The sequence below is a fragment of the Dryobates pubescens genome, chromosome 24 (genome assembly GCF_014839835.1).
Source record: "Dryobates pubescens isolate bDryPub1 chromosome 24, bDryPub1.pri, whole genome shotgun sequence".
NCBI classification, from domain to species: Eukaryota; Metazoa; Chordata; class Aves; order Piciformes; family Picidae; genus Dryobates; species Dryobates pubescens.
The window spans coordinates 3,886,506-3,905,706 of NC_071635.1; the positions used below are offsets into that span (position 1 = coordinate 3,886,506).

At 44.5% G+C, this 19,201-nt stretch overlaps 1 protein-coding gene across 1 annotated transcript in view; it reads left to right on the plus strand.

The window, feature by feature from the left end:
- The first annotated feature begins 448 nt into the window (after nt 1-448).
- Nucleotides 449-19,201, plus strand: part of ANK2 (ankyrin 2) — a 158,002-nt gene continuing 139,249 nt past the window's right edge. Inside the window, exon 1 of the mRNA XM_054172469.1 lies at nt 449-1,319. Within this exon, the coding sequence (XP_054028444.1) occupies nt 1,197-1,319 (123 nt within the window). The 5' untranslated portion in view covers nt 449-1,196. The remainder of the gene's footprint in view (nt 1,320-19,201) is intronic.

Below are 19,201 nucleotides of genomic sequence, written 5' to 3' on the forward strand. Positions count from 1 at the left end.
TGCTGGTTTTAGGAGGGGGCTAAGCAATGAGGGAATGACAGACCCATCTGTCTCTGATATTAGCACTATAAATTAATGTCCCAAACCCAAATGATCTTTCAGTGGGGAGGAGAAGGGGGAGACTAATTAACAGCGTGTTGTCTCTGTCTTTTTTTGGTCTCTGTTGGTCGACAACTGTCATTATTCTCCGCCTTCAACCCAGGGCTTCATAAGTTGTCTTAGGCAGCGTCTGCAGGCAGCTTTTTGGCACGGAATGCTAATGAGCAGCACACGCAGGGGTATTGTTTTTACCTTGGTGGAGCAGAGCAGAGCGGGGCAGGCTGAGCCCAGGCTACGCAGGCAGCGTGTTCCCCGCGCAGCGTCCCCTCCTCGCTGCCTTTGGTTCGCTGCATCCTGCGGCTCTCCTGATGCAGCCTCACGTGGCTGCATAAAGGCACAATGAGGGCTCTACTGTTGCAAAGCTGTTTCGAGGCGGCTCTCCATGCTGCCCGCAGGTGAGCAGGCTGAGCCTGGTCTCTCTGAGCCCAGCAGCTTCTGTTCCTGCTTCCCTATCCACCAGCTCAGCAAAGAGCGTGAGGAGGAAGAGAAGAGCAGGGGAGCGTCTGCCGGGCTTCCAACACAGACGGTCGCAGCAGCAGCAAGTCAGTAAGTCAGACTGCACCATTTTCTTCTCACCCTGCATCAGGGCTATGTGAGAAGCTGAAGGGAGCTGCCCCCTCCCCCTCCCGCTGGTGATGCTGAAGTGGAGCCTTCCTCCCAGTCAGAAGACGCAGCCTCTCTGGAGGAATCCCAAAAGACGTCTCCAGTGTGGTGATGTGTGTTTAAAGGCCGATTTTTCTTTCTCTTCTCTTTTTTCACTCCCCTGCTAAGTCTGAAGCTCATCTTCACTGGCAGCCGCAGCCAAGCCGAAGCGGTTTCAGGCTGCTAGCAGATATTTGCTGCTCTCTGGCTGTGTGTGCCCGGCTGCCAGCGCCTTTCACATTGCCTGCGTGGACGCAGCTCTCATGCTCCCGAGCAATGGGTGCTGCAGTGGCTGGAGCAGAGCTGTGACCTTTTCTGGGGTGCTGGAGGAGGAAGAGTGGATTACAGCGTGAAGTTCTGGCTCGCTGCCAGTGCCCTTGCGGAAAAAATAAATCACCTGGATATCCTCGTGTGGTGGAAACAGCTCCCTTGGAGCTGGTGTCTTCCTCTCCACCATGGCTCACGCAGCTGCCTCCATTAAAAAAGTTCGAGAGTCTGAACTCGAAGAGAGGGAGAGGAACCTTGAGAAGGAAAGGAAAAGGCAGCGGAAAATCTCTAGGGCAGATCGGAAACGCAAGGTAGGAGGGGAAACCCAGCCCCCTTCTCCCTTTCCCCCTACCCTCCCTCTCTCTGTGCAGCACTTCACAGGTGTTCATCCCCTTCATTTCCCTAACCTTTCTTATCCTATTTCCCGTTTGCATTCTTTCTCATCCCCTTAGAGCCCTGCTGTGGGCTGAGCCCAGTTGCAGTGAGATTAAAGTGCTGCCAGTCATGGCAGTCCACAGCCACCCAGGGACCACCCAAATCAAGAGAGCCGTGGGCACAGCAGTAATGCCACCCTCCCTTCGTCCCCTGAAGGGCTGGAGATGGGTGTCACCGGTCAGGAGCCAGGCGTTTCAAGAAGTTGTCAGGGAGGGAGGTGGCTGTGTTTGTGCTTTGCAGCACGAAGCTGCATCATTGCTGTACTTCACCAGAGCATTTTCTCCCCATTTCCCATTTTTTACTCCCAGTTCCCCCATCACCAGCACCGTTAGATGCTGCATGTGAGACCTGTGGTGGTGCTGGGCGTATCAGCCGGGGGCTGTGCAGGGAGGTGTCAGCAGCTGATGCTGGGCTGGCAGCCGTGAGTCACTGTACAGACACTGCACACTGCAGGTGGATTTTTCTAGCCAGGGCCTGAACACAAGTCTGCAATCTGTTGGATTTCTGCGTCTGCTGCTGGAGGCAATCTCTGATTCTGCTAAGGCATATCTATGCAGATGGTTCAGATTTTGGGGAGGTTTCTCTTCATTTATAATTAACTATTGCTTTTTCTTCTGTGGTAGAAATGGGGAATGACACCTCTGATTGCCTTGGGGGAAAATAAGAATAATTAAAAAATCAACAAAGGGGATTTATTTGCCAGCTCACTTCATACTTTCTGAGGACAATATACACAACAGTGGAGAAAATGCTGAAAGCCCTGAAGCTTCTGTGAAGGTTGGCTTTAGGACTCATGTTAGATTGGCAGTACCTGTGCTAATGGTTCCTCATTGCAGTTGCTTTTCCCCCATCTCTGGAATCTCCAGATTGTGGCATGCATTAACTCATTCACTGTCACCATCTTTTGATTCAGTCTTTATAAATGACTTCTGGAAGGGATAATATGAAGAGACATAGTCTGTCCTTTTATTTCTTTCCTGCTACCTTGCATGTAAACACAGATCTTGCTGTGAAAAGGAAAAGGACACAATCCAACAATGTGAGGCTTGAATTTACAGATCCTTCTGGTGAATCTCTAGGATCCAGAAGCCATCTGCTCTCTTGGCATACCTGGGAATGTTGCATTCACTTCACATTCAATCATGGATTTTCATCTTCTGACCTGTGAGACTTCAATAAAATCACCAAGGCTATTTGGCAGCTTTGGGACCTTGGCTTATGCTCTCCCTGACTTTAGAAGGCTCTCTTTGCAGAGTTCATTAGGCTGCATGAGGATTCTCTGTCCGAACAGGAATGTCATTTCCAGTGCATGCAGTGTGGGGATGGCTGGGTGCAGATTGTGATTACTCCTCTAATCCCCTAAATGGGACACTGCAGCAGAAGGTAGTTTTTGTGATTACATTTTTGATTGTGGAGTTCTCCACAGAACAGCCTTTTAAAACCACGTCTCATGTGTGGGGCTCCTTGCTGGAGGGTCCTTTTTCTGTCTTTGCCCAGCACCCATCTCAATTACTTCATGACAGTGTGTGTTGTTTTCCCTGGTGTTCACATATCCTGTGTGTGATTCAGAAGTGTGTTCTGCTTTAATTAAAGCTGGGCAGAATTAAGACTGCCCCTTCTGCTATCTCATATCCCAGAGTGCTGCATATCCCTGACTGCAATAGACAGGCTCAGGCTGCATCCCTGTTAGTAATCATGTGTGGCGATGCAGGCTCCTAATCTGATTTTCAGCTCTGGGAAACACCCATAGGCTTTGCTTAGGAAACATGGAGAACACTTCAACGTTGTCTGTGTTTCTTGCTTTTTAATATTCAGCCACAGCCCTCACTCCTCTCTGCCTTTGACTGCGGCTGTACCTTGCTGTTACATAAACAAGTGCCTGGCTGCACCCTAAACTTGCCTTCAGACGGGGCTGGGTGTGGGCTGGGCTGGGCTGGGCATCCTCCCTCTCCCTCCTTCTGCAGGAGACACACAGCAGCACCAGTCTGACTTTGTTTATGTTTGTGTGTGTACGTGCTCATGGCACGGAGCAGGTTAGGTACAGGACTATGGATAGCGGCACACACACTTGATCTGTGTTACATACAGGATCTGTGTCTGTTCAGCAGTTCCAGTCAGATAAACGTATCTGAGATATGCATTGATATGGCACTTAAATTGCTGAAGAACAATAAGTTGTTCTGCTGTGAAATGGTTGAACTTGATGATCTTAAAGGCCTTTTCCAACCAGAAGGAGTCTATGAAATGTGACTGCCTCCCAGCAGGTGCAAATCCCCCTCAGTTGTTGACTTCCTTGGAAGGTGGAGGCTGGGAACGCAGCGTGTGTTCCCAGGAGAGGCACAGTGTAAATGACATTGTTTGATTGTGCTTAAACTCCTTAAATTCCTTCTGGAAACATGGGCCCAGCTTTGTGATTTATTTAAAAGCTGTTGCATTGCAGTGAATGGATTTTCAGGACAACAGAGATCCATATTGTTGTAGGAACTACAGTGGGGGGGGGGTCGAGGGAGGCATGCTAATGCAAGGTATCATGAGCTGTCTTCTTAAGCCCTCCTTTGGATGTGTGCCACGCACCAGTATGCGCTGTATGCACAAAGAGCTGGTTTGGCCTTGGGATGGAGCTTTTCCTCTGACCCTGGAACATCCTGATTATGCAAAAGAGGATAATGAAGGGCCATGACTTTAGCTCTTCCATGCTGCCAGCATGCTGGGCATCTGTTAGTACCATCCTGTGCTTCTCCTAGCTTCCTGGGGTGCTGCAGGGTGTGGGATCTTGGTGGCTTTACCTCTTCTCTGGAGTATTTTGCTTAATGATGTTTTGCGGTGCGATCATCATCTGTCTTGGTGGCAGCATTGCGAGCCGTGCTGTGCTTCTTGGGTGTGTTGTGTGAACCAGAATGTTCTGAAATGTCATTGTGTCTGCTGCTTGACATAGCTCTGGACAATAACAACTCCCTGGCCATTAGCAGAGCTGGGAAAAGGGCCAGCGTCGGCAGCGTTCATGCTCAGATGGCGTCTTTGCAGTCCTTAGGCATTTGGAGTTGTTAAAGATGAACAGAATGAGTCCACGCCCCACAAGTGGAAAAAGGTGTTTGCAGGCTGCAGGGAAATTCCAAGACCCTTTTCTGCATTCTCTCTCTGAGACTGGCCTGATTGATTTCTAAAAGTAGTTGGCCAGACTCAGCTCTGCTGATCTTGCACTTGAACAGGGCATTTTCACCTTTATGCACACAATCTTTTCTTGCAGTGTTGTGTGTGAACAAAACCCCCAATGGTCTGGACAATCGCATGGAAACTCCCATGCAGCAGGATCATTGAAAGCCAGGCACTAACACAGGAGGTCAGCAGCTTAAAATAGGGAGATTTTATTGACTTTTAAGCATGACTAATTCCGGTACAGCTAAATTCAGGATAGGTAAGGCCCAGCTTTCCTGTGTCTTTTGACACCGCTGACTATGGCTCAGCTTTTGCAGAGTGGGGAAAGGGAAATGGTGCAATTAAGTGATGGTCACTCACTGAGTCAGCAGCAAAGCTGGAATTACAGCCTTGGGATGCAGCTTCCTTGCCTCTGGCAGTGTGTAGCACATGCTTGCTTTTCCCTGTCTAATGTATTTTTCAAAGCAGACAGGGCCTCCTGTCTTTACATGTGACAAGTGTTTAAAAGATGTTAGCAAATCCACAACAAACGAAACCTCAAACCAAAAAAGCTCTTAGGGAGAAAGGAATTTTTTTCTTTTTATTGATAAGCTGATGCCTCTTAACCATGAGGACAGGGTTTGGTCTCTGTGCTTTACTAGCAAATGGATATTTATTTAGTATCTAAATACACAGTTAAAAACCCCACATTTTAAAGCTTTTGTACCTTTTTAGGGGTTAGCCTCATGAGTTCAGTATCCTTCAGCATGAAATGTCCCACAGCAGCTGGAATGTTCACTGCTGCTCACCAAAAGAGTTTGGGAAACAATTACAGCTCAGTGAATTTTGTCCTTCACTTGACACCCTGAGCACTGTCAGAGTTCACATGAGCTGTGGCTATGGGGCAATATCTGCACAAAGGTGACAATGGAAGGAGAAGGAGAGAGCTGCTGGAGCTGCTGCTGGCAGCAGAATTCAGGTTTGTAAGGGGAAGAGTCAGTGCTCAGTAAATGGCTTCCATTGTGTGGCTGCAGAAGACAGGGACTGATTCTTCTTTGCTTTCCACTAGCAGCAGACCTTTCTTGTGTTGTCATCTCCTTTTTCACAAGCTGAGTATCGGGAAGAAATCTGAGACTATGAGATTTACAAAGCAAAGGATGTCATGTTTGTCTGGGAACTGGGTGGAAAAACCCATTTGGAATTTCAGCATGCCTTCAGGAGGGAAAGTGGGCATTTGACATCTGCTGCACGGGCTCTGAGCTGAGGCTGGTAGCCATAAAGTTCATCCCTCTGGAAAGGACCCAAGCTTCAGTGGGGAAGGAGGGACACAGAGGAATTAATGAGTGCTTGGGAATGCTAGAAAAAGGTGTTCCAAAGGGGAAGTCATGAGGAGGTGCAGTTCATCACTCTTGGTTCTTGGATAGCAATGTCTCAACTGATGTGAATGTGCTGCAGGGCCAGTATGGAGTTTGTGCTGGTTTGAGGAAGAGAAAGAAAGTCTCTCACTGCTCAACATTTGTATACTTGAAGCTTTCAAGGTTTCTTGCAGCTTTAACATACTGTTTTTTTTACTCTAGCACTGAATATATCTCATCTGTTCAATGGTGTTTGTTGCCTTGGCAAACATCTTTGTGATTCACTAGGATTTCTAGATGCTTCAAATGCCTCTTCAGCCATGGAAATAAACCCCTCTTTGTGGTGTTTTGTAACTGAGCATTAGCATAGGTGGTGCCTACTCCTGATGCCCTTTGAGCACTTAACTCTAGTACCTCAAGCCTCTCTTTCCATTATGTAGCTATTTCTTGGCATGGAATTAATAGCCTGCTGTTGGCTTCCTTGTGAAATGGAGCTTCTTGTGTTGACACTGCATTCAGAGTAGATTGGTGTTTGCTGCTTCAGTCTCTAGATGTCCTGTCTGAGGGGTGACAGTTGTGTGACTGCTACACTGCTGAAGCTTTCAGGTGCTCAGTTGTGCAGGCACTATTGTTATGTTTAACATGCATGACCTGTTTGGGGTGTCTTCCTCAGGGCAGTTAACTACTAAGCTCTCTCTGGGTTTAATCTAAGTGAGGTAACCCAAGTGGGACTCTGAAATGATGGCTGGTTAAGCTCTACTCACCTTTCTGCAGATGCAGAATGTTACCCTAGTGCCAAGTGTCATTATTTCTCTGAGACACTTTGGCACTGCTTGTCATAGTAAAACTGGGAACAAATACACAGCCTTCTGCAACAAAGCAAGCCAGAGGTTGTAGTAAAAAGCAATGATCTCCAGTTCCCTCACTTCTGATGGGAAAGGAGTGATCTCTGCTTTGCTCACCCTTTATATTGCTGTCTAACCATACCAGGATTTATGGGTGGGTTTAAAATTTAATTTCCTCGGTGATTTTGAAAGACAAGATTTATTTGGGCTTAATGAGTCACATCCAGGCAGTATTTCTAAACACAAATAACTTCGGTGTCTTGGGCAAATATGGCTTTTTACAGCTTCAAATTGAATTGACTCCACCAGTTGTGGTCACTGCAAATTTATCAAGAGTCAATCCTTCCTGTCAGGAGCCACAAGTGATTAAAAAAATTAGAGAGCATTTACACACTGAAGAAAATGACCCCTGGTAAAGTTCACTTTTGTTTTTGCTTACTTCTCATAGAATAGAATAGAATAGAACAAACCATGTTGGAAAAGACCTTTGAGATCATCAAGTCCAACCCATCACCCAACACCATCTGACCAACTAAACCATGGCACCAAGTGCCTCATCCAGGCTCTTCCTAAACACCTCCAGTGATGGTGACTCCACCACCTCCCTGGGCAGCACATCCCAATGGCCAATCTCTCTTTCTGTGAAGAACTTCTTAACATTCAACCTAAACCTCCCCTGGCACAGCTTGAGACTGTGTCCTCTTGTTCTGTTGGTGGTTGCCTGGGAGAAGAGACGAACCCCCACCTGGCTACAACTTCCCTTCAGGGAGTTGTAGAGAGCAAGAAGGTCTCCCCTGAGCCTTCTCTCCTCCAGGCTGAACACCCCCAGCTCCCTCAGCCTCTCCTCACACGGCTGTGCTCCAAACCCCTCCCCAGCTTTGCTGCCCTTCTTTGGACACCTTCCAGCATCTCAGCATCTTTCCTAAACTGATTTCCTAAATGTCTTGTTGTGTCCTTCAAGCTGGTGACATTTGCAGCACCACTGGAAGAATTATTACATTGTGTTTGGGCAGTTTGTGGTAAGCAATTAGAACAAAAATAGTTCAAAGAGAAATTTTCTAAATGGAGGTCAAGAGCTCAAAAAGTAATGTAGATGTCAGGTGTTAAACTGACATGTCAAGCTTCTAGGTGTTTGCCTTCTGTAATTCAGTCCCTCAGGCTTTTCCACTGAACTCCTGGGGAAAGTTTGGCACCTGAACTAAGAGTGGCATGGGAGCTTTGAGAAATTGTACTTTAATGGCCAGATCTGGAGCTGTGCCCTGGGGTATGTAGTTGCCAACACACAGCACATCCAGAGTGTGGAAGCAGGGAGTATGTCCCCAGGCAGTACAGTGGGATTATTGCCATTCATGCAGTGGTTCTTTCCTTGGGGTGGTGGTGAAGTTGGAGACCTGGAAGGACAGCCACACTGGAAGCATCATGGGCTGCAGCTTCCCTGTGACAGAAATTGTTTTCCAGCCTTTTCTTTGCAAACACCTCTGCTAATGTTGCTTCAGAATTTAAAGACATGTGGTTTTATAAATACAGATTTCTTGTTCAGGTGTCTATTTGAATCTCTTCCTGCTCAGTCTTGTGAAGATGGAAAGAAGCATTCAGTGTGCAGTGTCTGATATTGAACCTCCTGCATGATGACTTTAAAGCTGTTTTAAAGCTACTTCAGTGTTAAGGCTTTATAAGAAGTTCTTTGTAGAAAGAGAGATTGGTCATTGGAATGTGCTGCCCGGGGAGGTGGTGGAGTCACCATCACTGGAGGTGTTTAGGAAGAGACTGGATGAGGTACCATGGTTTAGTTGATTAGATAGTGTTGGGTGATAGGTTGGACTTGATGATCTCAAAGGTCTTTTCCAACATGGTTTGTTCTGTTCTGTTCTATTCTATTCTGTTCTATTCTATTCTATTCTAGTTATTAAGGAGGTGACTTCATGTCCAAAATACAAATTTAGGTAGTGATCTTCCTTAGTCATAGTAAAGGCTCTGTGAAGAACAGGTCTAAGCAAAGCATGGAGCTGCTATCAGTAATGAAGGGGTTTGTTAATCAATGTAACAGAAACTTTTCTCATTAGAATATTTTTCCATCCTCGTTTCCAGTGGAGATGCAGAGCATGTCCCAAAGTAGGGACCTGTATTTGTCTTTATTTAGGAAGAGATCTGATGTGAGAGAGAGTTGTCAGTTGTAGGTAGCATTTTTTGAAGTGTGATCTCTTATACCTTTGATCTCTTCTTGCCCTGTCAAAATGGTGTGTAAGTTCCTGAAGCTGCTTTTAATTTCTAAGAGGTTTGCTGCATATTTGTGAGCTTGTCAGCAACTTTATCCAGACTTCAGATTTCTTTTTGCTTCTTCCTGATAATTGTGGCAAAATACTACAGCTGATAGTAGAGGGAGTTCTCATGCTTTCTTGGCTTGACTCTCTGCACTCACAGAGTACCTTGTGTGGGCCTTTTGGGGAATGCAGGTGTTACTTGAAGTTCTCTTTATAATAAATAAATAAGTAAAATAATTCCTTTTACCTGCCCTGATTCTAGGCAGTTGCTTTTGTGGGCATTGGTCTGTGGAGTTGACCGGGTGTAAGCAGAAGTAGGTATTTCACACTATTACACAATTCTATGCAGTGTTGGAGCATATAATATGAACTACTGGAATCTGACAAATGCAACTAGGTGAATTTCAGCTGGCTCACAGAGTTGGGACTGCACAAGGTGATAACAGGTTCACACTGCTCAAGGGCTGTCTGGGTAATTATCTATAAAAGTCCCAAGTATTGTAAATAGATTTAGTGTTTTGCTGACAGCTTTTCAGGGATTGTTTCAAACCATGTTAACACTCATTCCTATACCGAAACCTTCCACATACAGATCAATACAGATTAACTGCTAGCTGTCTTTTGACAGGTGACTGAAAACGAAGGCTGCAATTAAAAAACAAGTCTGTAATTGCCATTTATTTATTTCTGCTACTGAAGAATTTAGCATCTGAGCCTCCTCAAAACAAGAGATGTTTATTAGCTGCCTAGGACTTTGGAAAAGAGACAGGTTCAGGGGACTGAGCCTCATTAGGTTTCAGAGTACACAGTTGGGACTTCTGCTGTTTAAGGTCAGCTTCTCATCCTCTAGCAAAATTCCCACTGTAGGTGGAGGGGGTGGAGTGGGGTGGTATTGTGGTCCCCTTCTGGTGAGGAGAGAAGGCGGCGGCACTAAGGGAAAGGAAGTAGGTTTTGCCTGTGCGCTGCAAAAGTCCATTGAGACTAATTGTCTACAGAAGAGATGATGGCATCAGGTCAGGGGAGACTGGTGGTGGTTCATATTTAGAAAACATGGTTGTGAAGCTGTCACTGTCTGTGACCCAAGGAAGGCTGTGGAAGGATTTCTTTCTCCCTGAAAACCCAAATCTGCATTCTTTGTCTTTCTGAACTAAAGGCAGTGTTGAGAGCCAGTGCTCACCCAAAATGGCTGTAGCTATTTCCCCAGGCTGACAGGAAATTATTTCAGCCTATAGAGCCATAATTCCAAGCCTTTTTAGGCTGCTTTAGGTTTAATAATTTAAGCTTATTTTAAATTATTTACTGTTACTGGCTTATGCTATGCTAGGGTGTTTGACAAAGACATGTCACTGCTCAGAACCACTGAAGCTGACAACCCAACAGGAGACTTGAGCAGTTACAAGCTGGTTAGTGCCTCACTGCTCAGGCCATGATTTAGTCAGGACCTTGTTAAACCTTCTTACTCCCCTGCTTAATTTTTTTTTAAAGGCATCACTGCAGCAGTAGGGATGGAGATTACATGCCCCAGATTGAGTATATTGATGACTTTGTCACAAGAAGAGGCAGTAAGTAAGATTCACTGAAGAGGAGAACTTCAGGCCCCTGTCAGCCAATGGGCAATAGTTGTGCTCAGCAGATTTTTTCCAGTCTTGATGAAATGTGGTGCTGCACATCAGAGCTGCCAGGGGAAAAAGGAATTGTTGCTGTCACCCACATTTCCAGGCCAGGCAGATTTAAATCAGGCAGCAGTGTAGATTCTCTCTGCTTTAGCCTCCACGCAGGGTCTCCACAGATTTAATGTGGGTTTAATCAGTTTGGCTGCTGTTGGAAGGAGGTGGTTGAAATAAGGCTGTGGAACTGTCTCATCATAAAACTTAACCATCTTGCACCAAATCAAAAAAATACCCACACCAACAAACACACAAAAAAAGGGAAAAAACCCCAGTAATTTTCCACATAGTGGAAAATTCTCTCTTTGTGTTGCTCATGGAAAACATTGTGGATAGATGCATTCTGAAAGTGTTTTGGTAGAGTGATGTGAGTGCAGGAGAAATTCAGTAAAATATAAACCACTGATGGGAGCCTTGCATCAATGTGCCAAGCTGCTAAGCAGGCCTGGCTTTAATGATTACAGAATCATTTTGCAAGATGGCACTTGCTGGAGACAAAGTTAATTAGATTAAAAAAAAAAATGAAGTTATTTTGACTGGCCAGTGGTGATAGCAACTGATGTATAGCAGCAACATTTGTTCTGAAGTAATGCATGGAGACTCCATAGCAACTGAATCAAATCTGGGCTCTACTTTAAATGCTGCTGCTGTGTTGTGAGAAGCCAGCCTTCACCCACTGCCACCCCTGCTGTCTGTGCTGCCCAGCTTGATTGCCTTTGGCACACGGCAGTCCAGCAGATGACCACTGCATCAGCATTCCTTGGAGGATGACAAAAATCTCCCTGAGTCATATTTTATTTCCTTTTCTTGATTCTCACAAGGGTGCAGTGTTTTCTGAAAGGCAGCTAAAGCACTCACTCAACTGCTTCTTTGGTAATAATTTATTTACTAACTTCTCTTTCCTCAGATGCAGGCACTAGCAGTGTGTGCTTTAATAGAGCTGTTGTCCTGAAGCGGTGTATGGAATTAGCCTGGTGAATGATGAGGCCTTAAAAAAGGTTTCCCAAACAAGTGGAATGAGAAATAATTAATAGCTTGCACAGAGCTAGCTCTGCATTGCAGCAGGAGTTCTCCAGGCTGAAGGAAGTACGTGCTTGGCCACCTTCCCTGGATTGCTAATGAGGCCTAGCCCTTACCTTTGGTTTAGTACTTGGTTATCCTCCCTGTGCCTGAGGTGTGGCACTGCTGATGGAAACGCAGTTACAGAAGATAATAGGATGCAGGGATTTGCAGAGGTGAGGTGCCAGTCACCTGCTGTAGGGCTGCAGGCTCCTGTGGAGCTCCAAGTTACACCTAGGCTTTGTCTCTGCAGCATTTGGTTTTAACTGTTGGTACAGTGCTCTGACCACGTTTGCTCTTAACAGAGCTTGGTAACTTCATTAAAATGGAGAAAGGGAAGGAAAGGAGAAGCCAAGGTATTGCTTCTGCTTGGGAGTATGGAGGTAGCAGAAAAGGCTGATTCACTTGTTTTCTGTTTCTTCCTAGCCATGCTGTAAGTCACGTGGGTGGATTTAGCAGTATATATCCCTTTATTGTGAACAACAGGCCATCATTCCTTTGTAGCCTCTACCACACAGTTTTAGTAACAATCATTGATCCAGAAACCTGGCATACAGGAAGCAGGATTTGATACCTTTTTGAGGGATCAAACCAGGTTTAATACACAAACTTCATGTTATGGAAATGAAACAGTGGAGTGGAACCAGCCTTGCTCTGGAAAAGGTTTTTGAGATGGACAAGGATAATTTAGACAGGGAAGTGTAATTAAAGGTTGTAAAAGGACATTTGGCTTTATAACCACAGAGAGTATAATCCTAACCCATTGAATCCCTGGAATATCTGCTAATGATCTCAAGAGTTTGAGGATTTTTTTTCCCCCCAGCAGATTTCAGTCAGGAGATAATTCACCTCATATTACATAACCATCTTAGTGCTTTATAGTTTCAAATGGAATTTGTGAACATTTGTTCACTTTCTGTAATGTAGCTCTGTGAAAGAGAGATTATTCATGGTGGAAAATGATGTTAAGCAAATATACTTTGAGGATCAAAATGTTCTTTAGATCAGTCTGATGTTCTGTGCCCTGTCCTGCTCAAATCACTGTGGTGTTGGTGTGAGGAGGGCTCTGAAGCTATTTGTAAATTTAATAATGTTCAAAAGGTAACAATTAAAATAATTAGAGAAGCAGGAAGAGCCTGAAAATCACAAATGGAACTGGGGAGGAATTTGCAAAGGGCAGAGGGATTAAAACTAAGGCAGATTTTCCCAGCACCAGGAACTCACAATGTTCCTGTGACATCAGAGTAATGTCTTCTGAAGAGCCGGTATGCTTCCTTCGCTCTTGCAAAGGAGCCAGGGTGCTTGTAACCCCATAAGTTCTAAATGTTTGTCTCTGGTTTTACTTTTGAAAGTAATTTCCAGTATTTGAGATCCTTCCAGTCAAGGGTCCTTTATAGTTGCTTAGATTAACTCCATTACGCGGTCCAGAAGTGGCTACCCGGAGCATGGTTTGCTGCCTATTTTAGCTTACAGTCTTGCATTACTTCATAATAACATAAGCAACTGGGAGTGCTGGAGTCCCTACAATGGCAGGATGCTTGTTCTGGTTGCATCAGCCCCTCTGATAGTCATACTTTGCACAGACATAAATGTGATGTGTATTTGAGTTAATTTTTGTGTGTGCTGAGGTTATTGAAACTTATTACAGCTTCTTAAATTGCTATGTAGTCTCTTACATCTTTAGTCCTTTTTTAATGGAGGTGACTACTGAAAGGAGCCATGGAGCTCTTGAAGCATCCAGCTGAGGAACAGCATCTGAGTCATTTCAAAAAAGCAATTAAATGGTGCACAAGCTTTTGTCCCAGTAGCACTGCGTTGGATATCTAGGTCAGGGTGTTGTTTAGCCCTTACAGGAACAGAATTTGTACTGTGTAGAGTGAAAAGTTGGCTGTGCAGAGATTTGGAAAAGTTTACTGCGTGGTCATCATTACGAAAGGTGAGATACGTTCTTCACGCTCAGAGCAATTGAACAGTCCTCCAACACTGGAGCTGCAGTGGTTTCAGGCAGGGAGAGGGGTTTTTGATTTCCTCTTTGCCACATTTTCACTCCAAGTCTAAGCCTCCAAGTGCTTAAGGAATGACCACTCCAAATTTTGATTATTTTTACACCTTTGCTTTCTTGCATTTTTCTCCTGTTCTTCTACCTGTAAAATATTCTGCATCAGAAAAGTAAAGGGTTTCCTCATGCTGTGCTAAAACTGGCAAGGCCTTCCTTGTGATGAATGTATGACTTCATTTTGTACTGTATAGCTTATGAAGGGAACTTAAGAGAAAGGGGAGGAAAAAATTCTCTGATTTATAATGTGCTTTTGAAAGTAGTACAGCTAATGAAGGACAAAGTAGCGGGGGAAAGCAACAAGCATGTGCTGGAAATATCCCACATAGAAATGGTGGTGGCCTCACTGCTTGCAGAAGGGCTGAGGATGCTTGAGTATCGACTGGGGAGGCTATGGGCTGTGGAGGAGCTGGCTGCCAGAACTGCCACCAGGTTTTCCTCCTTTGATTTCTGTCCTTGACAGTCCTTTAGTGCAAGAGGCAGCTGGAGCAGTGGCAGAGAGCTGGGGATAAACCTAACCTGCGGCAGACCAAAGGCGAAGATCAGCTTGACTTAGTGGGAGCTGGAGCAGGCTTCTAGGGAATGGATAAGAATAGCCAAATGTTCATTGAATCAGACAGCTGCTTCCCATGGATGTGGGGTTGGTATCCTCCTGTAAATGAGTCATCTTTGCAGGCATGCAAGAAGAGTTTCAGTTGTCACACTGAATGCAGCAGGGCTTTGCCCAAGTCTCATGGAGGATCTGAGGTCTCTCACTTAATATGCATTTTGCCTGGGCAATTGTGATCTCTTCAAGTATTTATTTATACAAAATGACTTTATTTTAGAGTACCATTGCATAATGCATGTACTTATCTGGGGGGGTTGGCTGTTGTTTAGCCTGCCATGTAAGATAAAGGTTTTTTCCCTTTTTACACATTCTGAATATAAAATGCAAATTGAAGTGGGAATTGTGGTCTGTCTGGTGAAGACCTGGATTAGGGGCTTTGCCAGTGACCTCAGGTCTGAACCTGGCTCATGTTCCTTCTGAACGCCTCTCCTACAAGGACAGGCTGAGGGAGCTGGGGTTGTTCAGCCTGGAGAAGAGAAGGCTTCAGGCAGACTTTAGAGCAGCCTGCCAGTACCTGTAGGGGCTACAAGAAGGCTGCAAAGGGACTGTTTGCAAAGGCCTGTAGGGATAGGACGAGGAGCAATGGTTTGAAGTGAGAGAAGAGCAGGTTTAGATTGGGTGTTAGAAGCAAGTTCTGCACCATGAGGGTGGTGGAACTCTGGAACAGTTTGCCCAGGGAGGTGGTTGAAGCCTTATCCCTGGAGATCTTCAAGGTGAGACAAGGCTCTGAGCGCCCTGATCTAGTGGAGGATGTCCCTGCTGACTGCAGGGGGGGTTGGACTGGATGACCTTGGGCAGACTTAGTCCATTCTATGCAAAATGGGAATGATTGTACTTACTGTGGTACAATTAATAATACTCAGGCAAGTATCATGATGATGCTAGAATGTTTATAAATAGTTATTGTTATTAATTCTAGGAGACATTTTGCTTAGAAAAAAATAGCTGCTTTACCAGGAATGTGTCAAACAAGGCCTTGTCAAAATTCACAGAAATATTCACACTGCTGTTTCACTTCATCACTGTTGAAGTAAGTGATTATGGTACTGGTTTATTGTCATTTGTATCTCAAATACAGAGCATGTTTTGCCTTTGTTCTGAAGGATTATCTGCATTGAGTCTCTGAAGGTACAATCCTCATCGGAAAGAATAAGTTTAGTGCAGCAATGCCCCAAAATAGGAAGTTGCTTCAGGTGAGATGGGCATCTTGGTTCTTCCTCTCCATTTTTCCTATGTCTTTGTTTATTGTAATCTCAGCTAGCAGGGAACATCATAAAGCATAGTCCCAGTTTATTTTTTTGGCCAGCATAATACAGGCTGAGAACCAGCTTAGCAGTGTTTTTTTCTGTTGATATGCACTTAAATAAGTCCATAGGACTTCCCTACTCAGGCTTGATTGTATGAAGGTGGTCTGCTCTCTGAAAGGAAGGGAAACAGGAGTCAGGTCTGGGTAGGCTGGAATCTATTTCTGACCCTGCCTATAAACAACTGCACTTAGCTAATTGGAAACATAACCATTTTCCAGTGTGTGTAATGGACATTTTATGTCTCTCTGTCCCATTTGGTGTTATAAAGATGATGTCAGAGAGAAAAGCTGGAGGTGCAGCATTGAGAGAAGGCGTGCAAGAGGGGAATGGTTTGCAAAGCCTTGTGACCTATTTTCCATCCTGTCGTTGCCTCTGGGCCAGATTTTGGCGTTTGGCCATGAAATGCAAATAAATGAGTCAAAATAGTGACAGAACAGAGCTGGAGAGAAGTGAGAGAGATGCGAAAAGATGCTCCAAAATGGAAGAGTGCTGGATGGCATGAGGGATGTTGCTGGAATGGAGTGATGCTGCCTGCCCTCACTCCAACCACTTGCACGCTGGAGTTGTGGGAGTTTGTAGTTGTTGCCAAGGGCTTCCTGATTCTTGTGGGAGTTTGTGGTTGTTGCCAAGGGTTTCCTGATTCTTGTGGACACTGTAGGATATAAAGGTTAATTCAGTGACATGATTTATTTGTTAATGATAAAAAAGTTACAGTTATAGGCTAATAGAGAGTTTTAAATGCTATGAGCACTTTCCTTGCCACGAGAAACTGATTACTTGTAGCAAGATAATTCTTAGAGAAGGAGAAGAATTTTAAAGCATGTTAAACGTGATCATCAGAACATTTATCTGCTTTGTAGTGCCCTTCTAGAGAGGCTGCCACCACCAATCATCATCCTATCAAACACAGTATTGGCATTTGGGCTTTTGTGGCTTTATGAGGGTGATTTTTGTATGAATCACATCTGTTAGGTGCTACTACTGATCTGCAGAGTACCTGTGAAGTTCCTCCTCTTTGTTAGCTCAGGATGCTGTGACATTGGTTTCTAGAAGTTTTTTTTGGCACTTGGTGCCATGGTTTAGTCATGGGGTCTGTGGTGACAGGATGGACTTGATGGTCTTTGAGGTCTCCTCCAACCTTGGTGATCCTGAGTTCACGTTTACCTAACTTTGCTGATGCTTCAACTACAAAACTGGCATTTATTTGATTGTCCCTTTCTTAGATGCTTAATTCTCACAAGAATGCAAAGTCATTCTTTAAAACCTTGGATATTTATGCCTTCTGTTTAACAGCCACGGTGTGTGCACCAGTCATGTGCATATCACAGCACCATGAATAATGGATGGCAACTGAAGGAAGTTTTAGAGCAGTCTTAGGACTTCTCTGGAAATAAGCACCTCAGTTTTGTCATGGTGCCTTCTTTGGCTCTTGAATGTATAGACACTACTGGTCTTGATAGTCCTGAGAGACTGCAGTGCACAAAACCTGGCTTTCTCTTTGTGTCAGTTGTTGAGAATCAATCTTGCTGTCACAAATTTAAATGTCTTATTCAGAATGTGGTTTATCATTCAGGTGTGCTTAGAGATGCTACACTTTCCAGCATGCCCTTTGGTGTTTCTAGTTGTGTGGAGACTCTTGGTTGGGGATTTTTTTTTGTGGGTGGCATGCCTAACTTGCTGCTAAACTCTGTGAAGATGTGTTTTCAGTCACAAGATCTCAGGATGTGTACTTAGAACTGTGTATATGGCTGCAATAATGATAGTTTATTGAGTTACAAAACATACTTTCTTGTTTTTCGTGCTCTTCTATGCCTTGTTTGGATGATTTATATAGATATAAGGCACAAATTGTTTGCATATAGACACCACAATTCTTGACTGTACTCTGTTAAAACACTTTTGATGGTAGGGAATTGCTTCTGGAAGACTGTCATCTTTTATTTTATCATCTGTTACAAGCTACTTCAGTGTGGGGAAAGAAATAGTATTAGGTAGGAGTGGTACAAACCCAAGCTTTCAAATACTGTTTGTTGACATGATTATAGCTTATAACTTTTCATTTCATGACTCACCCTTTCTTCAGAGATTGGTAAGATCAGCCTTTTAGAGTTAAGATGCCTTTTCATCTGCACTGAAGCCTTATCAGGTTGTTAAAGGCAGAGAACTGGGGCCAGTAATGCTGGATTCTGTCTTGGTTCTTCAAGTAGCTAATGGTGTGGTTAGGTGAGCACATAACACCACCAGCTATAATACCACAGCATAGAAAATGACTCTGTTTGATGGTTGTAATTAACTGCATTTAAGTCAGGTTGCTTTCAAGATGGGTACAGATGTACTCAGTGTGTGTGTATGTGTCTGTACATGTCAGCATTGCCTCATGCTGGTGTATGGACTGGGGGAGATTGGTTTATTTTCAGTGGCACTAGGTAGACTTTCTTTTTACTCTAGTTTAACCATAAAGAGCAATTTACTAAAGCAAACAAAAGCTTAATGTTCATGATACAAGTATTTTCTTATGCAGATTAATAGAAACACTTATACCAGGTGTATTTAGTGGGCCCCAAGATAATAGACAGGCACAGGATGCAACATAAAAAAGAAACTAAGTAAAGAAACTACTCTTGTGTATTTAACTACTCTTGTGTATTTAACCTGCAGAATTATGTATATCAGTGACCATTAACTGTTATGGGAGAGTAAAAGCTAGAACCAAGTACTGACCAAAAATGTATCATTCTTTGAGGATTCCCTAAGAATATGCTTTTTTTGGGGTGTCTTTAATTAGTAACTACAGAAGAGGGGAAAAAGGTACTACATATATGGGTTTGCAGCCCAGAAGGCAAATGGCATCCCAGGCTGCATCAGAGGAGGTGTGGTCAGCATGTCAAGAGAGGTGATTCTGCCACTTCGATCTGGTGAGATCTCACTTGAGTACTATGTCCAGCTCTGGAGCCCTCAACACAGGAAGAACATGGGCCTGAGGGAGCAGGTCCAGAGGAGGGCCATGAAAATGATCAGGCTGAGGGAGCTGGGGTTGTTCAGCTTGCAGAAGAGAAGATTCCAGAGAGACCTTAGATCAGCCTTCCAGTACCTGAAGGGGAATACAAGAAGGCTGCAGAGGGACTGTTTGCAAAGACCTACAGTAATAGAATGAGAGGCAATGGTTTGAAATGAGAGAAGAGCAGATTTAGATTGGGTGTGTTAGGAACAAGTTCTGCACCATGAGGGTGGTGGAGCGCTGGAACTGGTTGCCCAGGAAGGTAGTCAAGGCCCCATCCCTGGTGATACTCAAGGTAAGGCTGGACAAGGCTCTGAGCAACCTGCTTTAGTGGAGAATGTCCCTGCTGACTGCAGGGGGGTTGGACTGGATGAGCTTTGGAGGTCCCTTCCAACCCAAACCATTCTATGATTCTATAATCTTCTTTTGTATATGAGCGGAATCTATGCCCAGGCAGCAGTAAGA